The sequence below is a fragment of the Paroedura picta genome, chromosome 4 (genome assembly GCF_049243985.1).
Source record: "Paroedura picta isolate Pp20150507F chromosome 4, Ppicta_v3.0, whole genome shotgun sequence".
In the NCBI taxonomy this organism is placed as follows: Eukaryota; Metazoa; Chordata; class Lepidosauria; order Squamata; family Gekkonidae; genus Paroedura; species Paroedura picta.
The window spans coordinates 88,463,838-88,478,619 of NC_135372.1; the positions used below are offsets into that span (position 1 = coordinate 88,463,838).

At 43.4% G+C, this 14,782-nt stretch overlaps 1 protein-coding gene across 7 annotated transcripts in view; it reads left to right on the forward strand.

The window, feature by feature from the left end:
• The first annotated feature begins 702 nt into the window (after positions 1-702).
• The window catches only part of AKR1A1 (aldo-keto reductase family 1 member A1), a 30,427-nt gene continuing 16,347 nt past the window's right edge, over positions 703-14,782 (forward strand). The window contains exons 1-3 of one of the 7 annotated variants that reach the window (XM_077333976.1): positions 839-868; positions 10,753-10,779; positions 11,535-11,630. In XM_077333976.1, coding sequence (XP_077190091.1) covers positions 854-868; positions 10,753-10,779; positions 11,535-11,630 — 138 coding nt within the window. In that variant the 5' untranslated portion in view covers positions 839-853. Of the gene's footprint in view, positions 986-1,156; positions 1,190-10,752; positions 10,780-11,532; positions 11,631-14,782 lie in introns of those variants that run through there. The other 6 variants (XM_077333978.1, XM_077333981.1, XM_077333979.1 and 3 more) reach the window with 6 other exon arrangements.

Consider the following 14,782-nt stretch of genomic DNA (forward strand, 5'->3'; position numbering starts at 1 on the left):
GGCTGCATGTGGGGGAGTGCAGAATTGAACCTGGCATGCTGGATTTAGAAGTCCGCACTACTAACCACTACACCAAACTAGCTAAAACAGCCCAACCTGGAAAAAACCCCAGCACATTAAAAGATGGCTATTAATTGGAGTCAACACCCCATCTCCCCTCCCCTGTCCAGCTGCAGTCAGGAGCTCTTTCCGGGGCTATTTTGTTCATTTAAACTTTGTTGTGGCCCAACTTGCGTCGCCTGATCTGGTTAGTATTTGGCTGGAAGACCAGGAAGGAATGCAGTCAGAGGCAGTCAGTGAGGAACCTGCTCCGAAGCTCTCTTGCCTCGAAAAGCCTGTGGGGTCGCTATAAGTCGGCTGTGAGATGACAGCATTGGACACACACAACGCTGGCTGTCAGACTGAATCCCGAGAGTGGGTAGGGATTGGCCCTGAATGAGATGGAACTGCAGGAATCTGCTCCTCTCTGACGCTCACTAGGCAGCTTTCAAAGTTAATACAATTTGTCTTTAACATTAAAAACTGCAAGCTGAAACAGTCTAATAATTGAAGTTGCCATCCAAATCTTCCACGAGTCCTCGCGCCGCGAGTTCTGGAACAAACAATACAGAGAAACCCTTAGAAACGTCGTGGCTGCCTTAGCTCATGTATTAATAATAGGAGAAATACGGCACTTAAGGTTAACTCCCCCCCCCCTCTACTAGCCCACGTGGACTGGAAAAATCCGAAGAACAGTTTGCAGTTAAATATCAACCCGGAAACGGAAATCTTAAAATCGGAGGCGAGGGGCTTGTGCCTGCAGCTTGAACCCTGCTAAGAAAAGGGAGAGTCCGGGCAAGTAGTGAGTGATCTTATGTGGATTTCCCAAAGTTAAGTAATCTGGGAGAGCTTGATTTGCGTCAGCGAGGTTTTTGCAAAGTCAGGTGTGGAGTAGAAAGAAAAGCAGGACTGCGTGTGATTCGGGAGACGTGCTGTGCTCTTTCTTGTACGTTAGATTTCGCTGTAAAAGTTGGTTGGTCCGGGAAGGGATCCTTAAACAAGATTAATAAAAGAAAAACGATTCAGTGCAAAGCTAAGCTTTGTGCAACTGTTAGTTTGTAAGTGCAACGTGGTTTCAAATTTGTTCACTGGTCCTCAGGCTAGGAAGTAAGAATCTCCGACTTCTGTGTGGATGCATGCTTCCTTGCAAGTAAGCCGCACAGGAATAAGTAGCATTTACTTCTGCGTAGGATCGGGCTTTACCAACAATTGTGGCAAACTGTGAGCTCGTTCCGTATAACAAAAGCTGGTTTATTTGGCCGTGTATCAAAAATTAAATGTGCATCTATTTACAGATACTTGGTTATGTTTTATGGAATTGGTGTAATTGTCACTTTTGCAGGAGATTCTTGTGACTCATAATCTCCTGCTACTGATTAATGTGTTGACCATGACATTTGACAAATGCTTGGTTATGTCTCAATGATATGAATGGACAACCCATGTATTTTAATTAATGGGTAAATGAATGATTATGTTCTTCAGTTTAGGATTGGTGTGCAGTTTCTTCTGTATGTTGAAATGAAGGTTTTGAGGGATATTCTGCACCATATGAATCATAGGGAATATATATATTTACTCCACTCATGGGTAAAGCTTGGGGTTGCTTGCATACAAACTATGGAGTAAATAGTAGCCATCCCCTAATTAGGAGAGTAGAGTAATGATTCACTTTTCCTTCAGAGTTTAATTAGTCACTGTTTGTTTGTTTGTTTGTTTGTTTATTTATTTATACCACCCTCCCCAAAGGCTCAGAGAGGTTTACGTATAACTGAAACTATACATGAAACCATACATATAATAACAATATTATTAATTGATAAACCGGGTTACAGTATAACATAACTGTGTATCATAACATAAACAGTCGTAACTCAAACATGTCCAGGAGTCTTAGTGGGTTTCTGGGGGGGGGAGGGGAGGGGCAGGGGCCCTGCAGATGTTGGTTGGTTGGCCTGGCCTCAGCCAAATGCCTGGTGGAAGACCTCCCTTTTGCACGCCCTGTGGAACTGTTTTAGTCCCGTCAGGGCCCTGATCTCCTCTGGGAGCTCGTTCCACCAGGTGGGGGCCAGGACAGAGAATCGAGGCCAGCAAACTTCTTTTGGGCCAGGGACCATTAGCCGGTTGGTGGCGGCGGAGCGTAAAGCTCTTTTGGGGGCATAGGCAGGGAGGCGGTCCCTCAGGTACACTGGGCCCTGACCGCGTATGGCCTTGAAAGTAATTACCAGAACCTTTAACCTGATCCAGAATTCAACTGGCAACCATTGCAATTGATGTAGTATGGGCCAGATGTGGGATCTCCACGGTGTCGCTGTGATGATCCTGACCGCTGCATTTTGGACCAGCTGTAGTTTCCGGGTCAAGGCTAAGGGTAGGCCTGTGTAGAGCGAGTTACAGACATCCAGCCTGGAGGTGACCGTCGCGTGGATCACTGTGGCTAGGTCTTCTGGGGCCAAGTAGGGCACTAGTAGCTTGGCTTGGTGGAGATGGAAGAATGCCAGCTGTGCTTCCTTCGTGATCTGGGCTTCCATTGTGAGGGAAGCATCCAGGATCACACCCAGGTTCTTGGCGGAGTGAGCCGTAGTAAGCTCTACGCCATCCAGGGTGGGCAGGCGCGCTTCCTCACATGGGCCCTTCTTACCCAGCCACAGGACCTCCGTCTTTGAAGGATTGAGCTTCAGGCGACTCTGCTTGAGCCATCTCGTCACTGCTTCCAGGCAGCTGGCTAACGTTTCTGGGGGAGAGTCAGGGCGGCCATCCAACAGGAGGAAGAGCTGGGTGTCATCTGCATACTGATGGCAACCCAGCCCAAACTTCTGTACCAGTTGTGTGAGAAGGCACATGAAGATGTTGAATAGGATAGGAGAGAGGACCGCTCCCTGTGGGACTCCACAAGTAAGTTATTGGCGGTCCGATGTTCTCTCTCCTATTGCAACCCTCTGTCCATGATCCCGGAGGAAGGAGATCAGCCACTGAAGGCAATTAAAGCAACAGCCTTCTTACACAGTAAAGACTAACCCATTAATGGTGGCTTAAACTTTCATGAGATATGGCTTATTCTGTCAGGTACTAATGAAGGTTTATGCCATGATATATGCCTCTAGACTCTTACTTTTTATTTGCATTTATTTCTTTTAGTAGCATTAGACTTAAAGATGTTGCTGTGAAAGAAACTAAAGTTGAACTTTTATATTCTTGAAATGTAACTTGATTTGCATGTACTTCAAGGAGTCTAATTGTAAACTGAGTTAAGTTATAAATGTTGGCAAGGCATCTGGCTCAGTTCTGTGAATTCAAAAGTATGAATAAATGCTATTTTTCATATTTCAACAAGTAGCGATTTTCTCATGTCACTTCAAATCTGTGCTGTAACTCATGTTTTCCAAGGATTTCCAAACAAACAACTTGAATTAATTTGGCCCAATTGTTTCAGATTTTGACGTTGACATAGTGGTCCTGATCTCTTTATAATCAACTAGATTTATTTGCTGCTGTTGACCAGGTTACTAAAAGTTTCTACTTCCTATCTGTAAAATGGAAAAAGCCTTAATAGTATTGATATAAATTGTAATATGATAAATATCTGGAAGCAATGTAGTACAAAAGAAAAAAAATATGGACACTGCCTAGACCAAATACAGAAATTATCCCATTGTCTTCAGATCATAATGTTACTTTGATTAGTATCACTCCTACAAGAGTACTGCACTGATGATTCATTGCAAGAATACAAATGAAGGCAAGACAACCCATGTTTCGATGCATATATATGTTATATTCTATTTATTCTTTTATGTTTTACTGCTGTGGGAGTAATCCTGATTCATAATAAAGGCTCTGTCAGGTGAAGCAGTATGAGACTATTGGTATCAAGTTACTTATTATATTTGATTACTTGCCCATGGATTAAAGGTTTGCATTCATGATTAATGTGTCACAGCTAAGTTGCAGAACTGGATTTAATACTTTGCTGAGTCATACCATTCAGAATCTGTGGTTGGCTAGGTGTAAGTTGTGAGAATATTTTATATCTTTGCTGAAAGCCAGAGAAAATCCTTATACATGGCATGACAGTAGATATCATTTGGGAAATACAGATTGTATTGGTTTTGGACCTTTGTGCATTGATTCAATAAAGCAAGTATCTATGCCTCTACTTCAGTGCCAGCAAATTAACTTGTAACAATAATGAGACTAAAATTTCCAATGCTACTAAGTCCCAATGAATCCATTTGTATTTTCTTCTTAGCAAATGTACTTAGTATGTCACTATAAAGAGCAAATAATTCAGTGAGATGCGTCTGAATGAAGTTGCACAGCTATGTAGTAAATCTCCCTGAATGAAACAGTATTGTAAATATGCAGTATGAAGCTTAAAAATATAAGGACTAAAGCTTGATCTATGAGCATGATCTAAACAATGAACCAATTATCTTTAAATAGGACAGGGTCCTATTAAATAAAAGAGTAAGGCCACCTGGGGAGGAGTTAGGGCGGGCCCTGTCCAGGATAAAAACTCAGAGGGCCCAATCAGGAGCCGCCAAGCAGCCAATGGGGAGGCGCGCAAAGTGCCTTCCTATTGGCCCCTCACCAGGACAGACCAAAATTCCATTCACCCAGCCCAGTCTGGCTGCCAGTCTGCCCCTGACCACCAAAGGGAGAGGAGGTCAGTAGGGCTGTCAAGGGGGATGAGAACAGAGGCTTGGACAGGCTGTGCCAGCCCTTTTCGCCCCAAGGCTGCCCTAAGTGTCAAGTCCAATTGCAAATTGCCTCCGAACCCTGACAGAGCTGGCAGGAGGCTGCAGAGTGCTCCCCCTCCCCCCTTCAGGCCTGCTGGGAAGGAGCCTCTGACAGGCCCTGACTGAGGGAAGGAGGCCTTTCCAAGAGCAACGCAGGGGAACCCGAGGGCCTTCCTTTTGAGGGGGGGGGAGACTTTCCCCTTCTGCCAAACAGTTGGCTGACAGGGAGGCCACAGAAAAGCCCCTTCTCACTTAAAATACTGCTCTGCCGGGAGGTTAGACACAGCCAAGCCATGTGTCTTTCTTCTTTGCAACTCTCTGCTGATTTGAGGCCACTGCACTGCGTTATTCTGCAGAGGAAGCTGGCTCTTTTGTCCCCTGTTTCATCTGCACAACAACCCTGTGCAGTAGGCCTCAAGTCTTTCAATTCAACAACAACCTGTGTGGGAAGCCTTAAATGTTTCTTCTCTACCACAACCCTGTCCAAAGTAGCCCTTTCTGCCTGGGGAGCTGATCTTTATACTCTGCAGGTGAGCTGTAATTCCAGGAGCTCTCCAGGCCACACCTGTAGGTTGGCTACCCCTGGGTTGGAAATATTCCTGGAGGTTTGGAGGTGGGACTTCAAAATCGTACAAAGCCTCAGAGTCCAGCCTTCAAATGAGCCATTTTTGCCTGCAGTTGGTAGGGAGTGGTGCAGGAGTGTCCCTCCTGGCCTATGGGTTATAGCCAGCCCTTATCAGCAACTGTTTGTATTCTGGGGCGCAGACAGGCAGACCAGCATCAGTCCTGTGAGTCTGGAAAGTGCAGGAAGATCTAAATAAATATTTAGAGCCTGAAACTAAATAGAGAACAAGTAAATGTCTGGAGACACATCGTAACTGAAATAGTAACTGGCAAATAACCTTGGCCTGGCAAATAAAAAAAACAGTATTAAAAACCTTACTAAGGTCAAGACTGCTGTGCACAGACAGTCTTCCTCTTAGGGTTGCCAGCTTCCCTGTGAGGCTCGCTACCCCACCTCCCTCATGGGGAGTCTGCTATGGGGAGAGAAAGGGAAGACGATTGGAAAATGCTTTGAGACACCTGAGGCCTGCTGGGTCACTGCGGCTCATTCCCAGTTCTCTCAGATCTCTCACAACCCTACATACCTCACAGGTTGACTATTGTGGAGAGACAAATGGAAAAGGTGTTTTTAAACCGCTTTGAGACTCCTTTGGGTAGTAAGCAATAGGGTACAAAAATCCGTTCTTCTAAGGAGCAACCATGAAAGAAGCATGTGGGCACATAACATTTTACCAACAGTGAAAATATGGGAGACAGAAGGAACAGGGTGGACACCTGTGTACTGTGACTACCCTATGTGTATTATGGCAGAGGGGCATTTTGGTGAACGTGGCCTAATTCACACAAGAAGAGAAATGACGCTGAACTGGGGGGAATTGGTTGCCATGTAATCTTCCCCTAACAAGAGTCTCCAGTCTGATTTTCCCTTCACATATCTGAGGACATGGCTCTGGAAAGCTCATCTGTAACCACTATGCCACAATTCCCAAAATTCAGTCCTCTCCCACAATCAACGAACATTCCACACCACAGGTTCTTGACACCCATATCTCCACACCCATGTCCTCATTTGCCACCATGCCACCACAACCTCCCACCCAACACACATGACAACCCCATGCCCTTACAGACTGGACAACTCCTCCCCTTCCTCTTCCCACTGTCAAGCTCTAGCGCCCGTTGTATTCTTGGAGACAACGGGCTTTGCCCCTAGTAATGCTCATAATTGGGCTCACTACAAACTTTTTCAACTCCTATATTCTAAAATTGAAGTCTTTATTACAGTCAGAGTTTGACAATAATCTGGAGAAAGTTTTTCCTTCTTGAGACATACAACACCCAGTAAAGAGGATAGATTCAAATGGGTAGCCGTGTTGGTCTGAAGTAGCACAATAAAATCAGAGTCCAGTAGAACCTTTAAGACCAACAAAGATTTATTCAGGGTGTGAGCTTTCGAGTGCAAGCACTCGTCGTCAGACTATGATCTTCTTACATGACAGGGAATATATAGCAAAAATCAATTCTGTTACATCAGTAGCCCGTGTCATAACCAAATACAGCCAATGATAATCCTTTGTCAAAACAGCCAATCAATCCCCTAGAATTCAAGCAATTGGTGTTGCTTGGAGGTCTCCCCAATACTAATCTGGGCTTCTGATATTTGATGAGATTGGGCTAACCTGAGATATGGTCAGGGCAATTATCTGGTGAAGGTTGTATTTAATTTAGGAAGCTGTTTAATGGGATGCTGCTAAACGGCTGATCCAGCAAAAGCTGAGGAAGTGGACAGGAACTGGAACTTCTGCATGTATTTCCTGTCACAATGCTGCTTCCATAGGAATATGTTGCAAGACACTTCACCAATTTCTGCTGTATATAATCAAAATCTCCTGAAACAAATATAGTACGTAAATAGAGAGCCAATCCTGCACACTTCCCTAGGAATAAATCCTATTAAATGTAGTGTCATTGAGTTCTGCAGAAAAAACCTTGGGATTGAACCGTAATATTATGATGCTGTGTTTTATACAGTACGTACTGAAAGGGATGGAGTATTATACTCCTATAACATAAATAAAAAAGTGAATTGAAGAGCAGCCACATCCTAAACTTTATGTGAATGTCGTTCTACACACAGTCCTTTTGGCATTGCTCAGTTATGTCTTTTCCAAATTTAGCTACATGTGAAATTATGATGGAAGATCAGTATGTTGGAAGATGTTGAACCATTGAAGCCAATCCCATATCAGAGGTAGTTTCCCCAGGACCTTTATTATTGTTTAAAATAGGAATTGATCTTCTTATGTTCCTTAGTCTGCATTTTTTTTTAAAGTACCAAATCTTCTAACCCTGAATCTAATTCCTAGAAGTAGTTTATATAACTGTCCTCCCAATAAAGCTGCATCCTTCTTTGTACTATCTCTAGCTAAAAGCTTTCATGCTCTCCATTTCTAATTAAAGATTTCTTCCTGGAAACTACACAATGAGAAATGGCACTAATTCTTAGGAGCTTTTTGCACGCCTTCAAAATAGCACAATGGTTGCCAATTGAAAACGCTACTGATTTGCTGTTATGCACAACGTCGTCAACAATCTGCCACACACCTGAAACCAATCTGCAAAAAGCGCTTCCTTGTAGCGCTTTCAGGGAAATCCCCAAAAGTGGATTCACCCTCCGGAAAGCGATACACTCCTGCAACCAATCTGCAACACTAGCGAAAAAGACCTGTGCGTTAACATTGTTGCGGTTTCTATAAAGTCCCCCCCCCTGGCTCTCTTCTCTGATCTTCCGGTGAAGCGATCGCCATTTTTTTTTCTCTGAGCGAGCGGGGATAAACGCACCAGCGAGCCTCTTCCAGTTTAGAGGCTTCCCCGGCTTCAGTCCCTCCCCTTCAGTAACTAAGCACAAAGAACAGAGAAGCCCATTTGCTGATGTATTTTCCCTTTATTTTTTACACATTCATTCAGCCGAAAATCGGGCCCGTGAGGGGGGGGGGATTTTTTTTTTCACTCGGAGGGAGCGTGGCAACGATCAAACGACAGCTCAAACACACCAGGCAGCTGAATGGGTCTCTCCGTTGCAACGAATTAACACAGATTCGTTGCAATGGGTCTGTTTTTTTTAAAAAAAAACCCTTTCTTAAAGGGAAAGGGGCTGTTTGGGAGCATGCTAACGGCTGCCCATTGGCTGCTTGACGGCCAGGGGCGGGACGAGCTCGGCAATAGCGCTTCCTTTCTAGCGATTTCTGCCGAGACCGGAAGCCTGTGGGAAACGCTACAAAACGCAACTGGATTCCACTACAAAGGCAGGTATGCATAACGACGAATTCCACTATTTTAAATGGCGATTTTTCATTCAGTGACCAATTTGCTACAAAGATCCCGGTGCGTAAAGCCCTTTAATGTTGTTATAGCGCATTAAATACGTTATGGAAAAAATTGCAATGATTTACTACGTAGCTGTGCAATGATAGCAACTTCACTGCACTACCTGGATGTTGTATGTAAGATGGGAAGTTATGATTACAAGAGCATAGCAAAAAGAGATTCTACTTCATATAATCATAGAGTTGGAATGGGCTTGCAGGGTCATCTAGTCTAACCCCCTGCAGAATGCAGGAAATTCACAACTACCTGCCTACCCACAGTGATGCCGATTCCATTCCCAAATTTTGTCCCCCTCCCCCCAAAAAACCTCAGAATCCCTGGCTAGAATCCACTTCATGAACAACCGCAGGGGTGTCCTTGTACTTGGTGATTTGATTCTTAGGCTTAAAGATAGATGGTTTGGAAACCTGCATATTCACTCCATGGTGACTTGCCTGCTTGGTGCAAAGATAGTTCCTTACAGTTAGAGCGGTTTCTCAGTGGAACAGACTTCCTCGGGAGGTGGTGGGTTCTCCATCTTTGGAAATTTTTAAACAGATGCTAGATAGCCATCTGACGGAGAGGCTAATTCTGTGAAGGCAAAGGGGTGGCAGATTACAGTAGATGAGCAATTGGAATGTGAGTGTCCTGCATAGTGCAGGGGGTTGGACTAGATGACCCATGAGGTCCCTTCCAACTCTATTATTCTATGATTCTATAACAGGTATGACATATGGTCTAGATAAGCTGGTGTACAGTCCTGGGAAGGAGCCAGTGGCCATGGTACATGCTGGCACCAACCTTGTGGAGAAATGTATTTTATGTGGTCCTGAAGAAAAAATGTAGAATGGCAGGCAGGAGACTGAAGGCTAGGAACCCCCAAGGTAGCCTTCTCAGAAGTGCTGCATTTTCTACAGCTAGGTAGGCACAAATTAGGATGAAACGATGGTATAAGGAGGAAGGGTTTACATTTGTTAGGCACTGAGATGCTTTTTGGAACAAGCAACCTGTACAAAAGAGATGGCCTCCACTGACTGCTGGTGCTAAAAATCAAAAAGGTTTTAAAGTAGAATTTAAATAAATACATGATGATGAGGTCCAAAGTGGTGGTAACTGACCAGGAGATAGGTTTTAGAATTTTGTTTGTTTATTGCTGAAAATGTTTACTCAGTGTGTGATGACAATAAAAAAGGCAACTACTATGCTGGGGTTTATTAGGAAGGGAACAGAAAACCAATCAGCCAGTATCATAATGCCCCTGTATAAACCTATGGTGCAACCTCATTTGGCATATTGTGTACAGTTCTGGTCACCACACCTGAAAGATATTATAGCATTGGAAAAGGGGCAAAAAGGGGCAACTAAAATGTTTAAGGGGTTGGAACAGAAAGGTTAAAGAGGTTAGGGTTCTTTGGCTTAAAGAAAGGTTAAAGGGGTTAGGGTTTGGGCTCTTTGACTTGGATAAACAATGACTGAGGGGGTGACAAAATTATGTATGGGATAGAGAAGGTAGAGAAAGATGTACTTTTCTTCCTTTCTCACAATACAAGATGGGCACTTAATGAAATTATTGAGCAGTAGGTTTAGAACAATAAAAGGAAGTGCTGTTTCACCCAATTAACTAGTATCTGAAGAATTATTCTTGATGTATAAATTGCTTAGTATGGAGCAATAAAATTGCAAAACGTCTTGCTTTGTGACAGGATGACAGGCTATTGTGGAAATCTTGGATTTTGGCAGATCAGCTATATTTCCTTAGTTGTCTTTATAAAGCTTCTGTAATTGTTTGCTAATATGAACCACCACAACTAGCTGACTGGGATATGGAAGCAGCTTCCTTATGGGACTCATTCCCCACATCTCATGAAGAAGTATCCATGAAGACAGCTCAAATCATCAAGCTTCTAAGTAGGCCCACAACAGAAGAGAGGGGAATGTTTCCAGTACTCAAGAGACTTTCTGCATTAAAAAATATTAATTTACTTATCAAATGAGTATCATAAATATGAATACTAATACTAATTGATCTGTTTACTTTATTTATAGTCTGCCTTTCTCATGGAGCCTAACGGTGGGTTACACAGTGTGCCAGTAATGCTAGTAACAGAATAGTACTTTCAAGTTTTTTACATGTGTATGAATGAAACTATCAGGGACAGTGGCATTAAGTACAGCCCCTGTGTGTGGATATCTAAATCGAAGGACTGGTGCCACTCAATAGATTTTCCTGCAAACTTAGAGGACTTCTTAGGCTTGCAGAAAAATCTGAAATCATACACCCTTTGATAGACTCACCTTCTTCAGAGCTAGCTGCAGTGGATGCCAGGAGCAGCCCCAGGCTTAGCTACTGTGCCGGTGGATGCTGGAAGCTGCTTTGGGCCCAGAGCAGCTCCCAGACACCATTGGTGTGGCTGGTAAGTTAAGGTAAGCAGGGAGATAGAGATGGGGGAAGAGAATATTGAAAAGAAGGGGAAGGAGGAAGAAAGAGGAGGGATTGTCAGACCAGGGGAGAGGAAAAATACAGGGGTAGATTGACAGAAAGGAGCAAAACAAAGGGGCGGGTTGACAGGTATGGGGAAAGGGAGAAACAGAAGGGGAAGACTGACAGAGAATGTGATGGGCAAGGAATAGAGATGGTTTGATAGAAAGGGGATGAGGAAGAGAGAGGAAGATGGTTAGAGGAGGGAGAGGGAAAGAAGCAAAGGGGGGATAAACCTCCACACAAGTTTCTTGCTTTCCCCACTTGTACAAATATGTCTACTGTAATATCTGTTCTATGATATATAGTAGCAACCTAGTTAATTTTTAAAATCATATTTGCATTAGGTAAAGATGTCTTCTGAATCCAGCTATGTTTTGCTTCCCACTGGCCAAAAGATGCCTCTTGTAGGATTGGGTACTTGGAAGAGTGATGCTGGACAGGTAAGTTCTGTATTGGATGGGGGTGGGAATTTAGAATTAAGTTCTTACCATTCAAGTTCTGTATAAAAAAATGCACAAATTCTGAGTTTGGGCAAAAGACAGATATTACATGGCCAAGAACAGTAGGCCCTGGGCTGACGTAATGTTTTTTATTACAATTGTCCTGTGGGCGCATGCCCTCCTCTTTTCCATAGTCCTCTGTCTCCATCATGGTGTGACAATACATTTGCATCATTAGCTGGCCCAAGACTTGTTTTTTTAAGTCAATACCCACCAATCACGCACATAGATGCACAATCCAAGTGATGCCCTTCCCCCAAGGTGGTCAGAACTCTTTAATGGTTCTCCAGGTATGACATTTGAGTCATGATACTTAATCCTGTTTAATGGTAGGCTAGGAATGTGCTAATCACAGTTATTTTTAAGTACAGTTGGAAACCCATCTTTTAAACCTGTAAGTAAAATTATGTAATTATTCTTAGAAAACTTTTGATGTTTTTCCTGCAATGTTAATCTTTTTCACTAATTCTCCTAGGCTGCACACTTGAGAAGCAACCCCATTGAACAGTTTGTGGCTTACTTCTGAGTAAACATTGTAGGATTGTCAGGTTACTTAATTCCTACCCCCTCCCCTGGTAAAGATTCCAGACCCACAGACTCCTTGCTAGTTATGTGGCTGGTGAAACATGGGACATGAAGTACAAGAAGCTGCTGAACAGTATTTGTGTGGGAAGGGGACTCCTTTGCCCTTATTGGTGAGTACAGGATGAGGCTTGTGCTTGCTTTCAGCACCACTTCTTGACAGAACCTTTCGGTTGCTGTTCAGCAAACTCTTACAGCTTCTTGTCCTACAATTCCTTAAATTTGGTGGGCAGTTCAGGCAGCAGATAATTTTTTTTGCTATAAGATCATAAGAGAAATGCTGGATAGCCTAGCATAGTATAGTGGTTAAGAACAGTGGATTCTCATCTGGAGAGTTGGGTTTGATTTCCCAGTCCTCCACATGCAGCCAGCTGGGTGACCTTGGGCTGGTATAGTTCTCATAGGGCTGTTCTCTCTCAGCCCCCCCTACCTCAACCCCCCCTACCTCATATAAATGCATCTGATCAGGGAGAGGAAGGGAAGGCGTTTGTAAGTCTCTTTAAGACTTCCTTCGGGTAGTGAAAAGTGCGGTATAAAAACCAACTCTTCATCATCTTGTTTCATACAGGGGACAACCAGATGTCTCTAAACATGGAGATTCCATCTAATCATTGTGAATAAGAGTTAATATCTATCCTTGTATTGCCTAATCCCTTTAGTCAGCTAAACTGGTGGCCATTGCTACATCTCATGGTAGTGAATTTTATAGGTTAGTTATCCATTGAGTGAGTAGATTTCCATTTGTCTGCCTTCAATATAACCATCCTGTCCCAAGAACAAATGTATAGGGAAGAGCCTTGGTGAAGAGGACTGAGTCAATGAACATACAGAACATATGTGTGCTAGTAATTTTAACCTCTTTTTTATTTTCCCATTCAATCCAGAGTGACTCTGTAGTGGTATCAACTGCTTTACTGTAATTTTAATCAAGTTGCAAGGCCATTAATCCATAATAGTTTAGTGGGCCTCCTTTGGAGTTGGTGATTGCAGAGTACTATGCCCTGTGATGGGCTCCTCTTTAAGAGATCAAAAGTGCTGTGTAAACAGGTAATAAATGGGCTGTGAAGCCAGAGAGCCTTGAGAGATAGTTTAATTTTTGTATATTGTAATAGTGCTAAAGGCACAGGAACATAGCCAGTAAAATTTAACAACCCTGTTTTGGCGTCTACATGCATTCAGTTCCATTCTTGATCTGTAACAAAGAAATCCTTCTGCAGGTTGTCAGGTTCCAGGCCATAATAGTTGTGTACCAGGGTTTAATTTGGATGAAGGAAGGGATTCCCTTGGCCTCAGATTGAAGGGGTGATGGTGGGAGTTAAACAATTAAACCTTTCCCCTGGATAGGGTGCCCTCCCTCCCCAGGCACCAACAGGGAATGGGGAATAGGGTTGCCAGGTCCAGGATGGGAAGCTCCTGAAGCTTTGGAGATGGTACCTGGAGAGGACAGGGTCCTCAGTGGGCTACAATGCCATAGAGTCCATTCTCCAAAGCATCCGTTTTCTCCAGGGGAACTGATCTCCATAGTCTGGAAATAAACTGTAATTCTGGGAGATCTCCAGGCCCTAGCTCTGCTCCCTTTTGAGCTGGGACTGGTGTGCTCTCTTCAGCCTCCTCTCTGAAATCTTTTCAAGGCTCTAGCCTAGCATGGCCAGTAACCTATGGAGTGTGACTATGCCCATTAGAGATCAATGGTAGCCTTTCCAGCTGGTTGCTCCCCTTTCCCACCCCAACGGTAGAGCCACCCAACAGCTGACTGTCAGGTCTGGCTCCCAAAGGGCCAGCGGTCATTGACTAGCCAGCTGCATCTTAAAGGGCCATCTGCTACTGAACAACTGGCTGCTATGTGGCTGTGAGCATTCAGGTTTGGAAGCAGGGGATATCCAGGAGAAGGGGAGGCTGGATTCTCCCTGACACAGATATAAAGAAATACGTTATTTTAGAATATATATGCATGATTCTTCAATGTTCCTCCAGAACCCAATTATACAGCGGAATGTTTTTGTTAGGTATTATTTCACTTAAGTCCTTTTTAAGGTTAGTAAGATATTTGTCTTGCACAGCTAGTTCTAATCCACCTTTGTGCTCTCATGTATTAGTCCCCTAGCTAGAAAAAAAATCCAATTTATATAATATGGTCCTTATGGCACAAACTTCTTACAGAGCCTTTCTTTTTCTGTCTTCAGTTTTGCATGGCAGTTCAGTTCAGATAAGTGTTTGTTTTTCCCTGCCCATCCCATGGGGTATGGAGATGTTTTTCTTGGGTGTTGTTCTGGAAACAAGATGAAAGTGATAAGAGAACAATAACGTTCTTGGCATTAAGCCTGAGATAGAATTGATAAATTCAGTCATATGTGGTAACCATCTCAAAGAACAGTGATGGTGCAAATGTTAACCTTCTCTGTGCCTCCCCCTTTTTTCTTGCATTTTTGTTTCCTGTTTCTTCAAATGACTGTTGAGCCAAACTAGCCCTTATAATACTGTTCAATTTTATAGTAATGAAGTCTATCCAT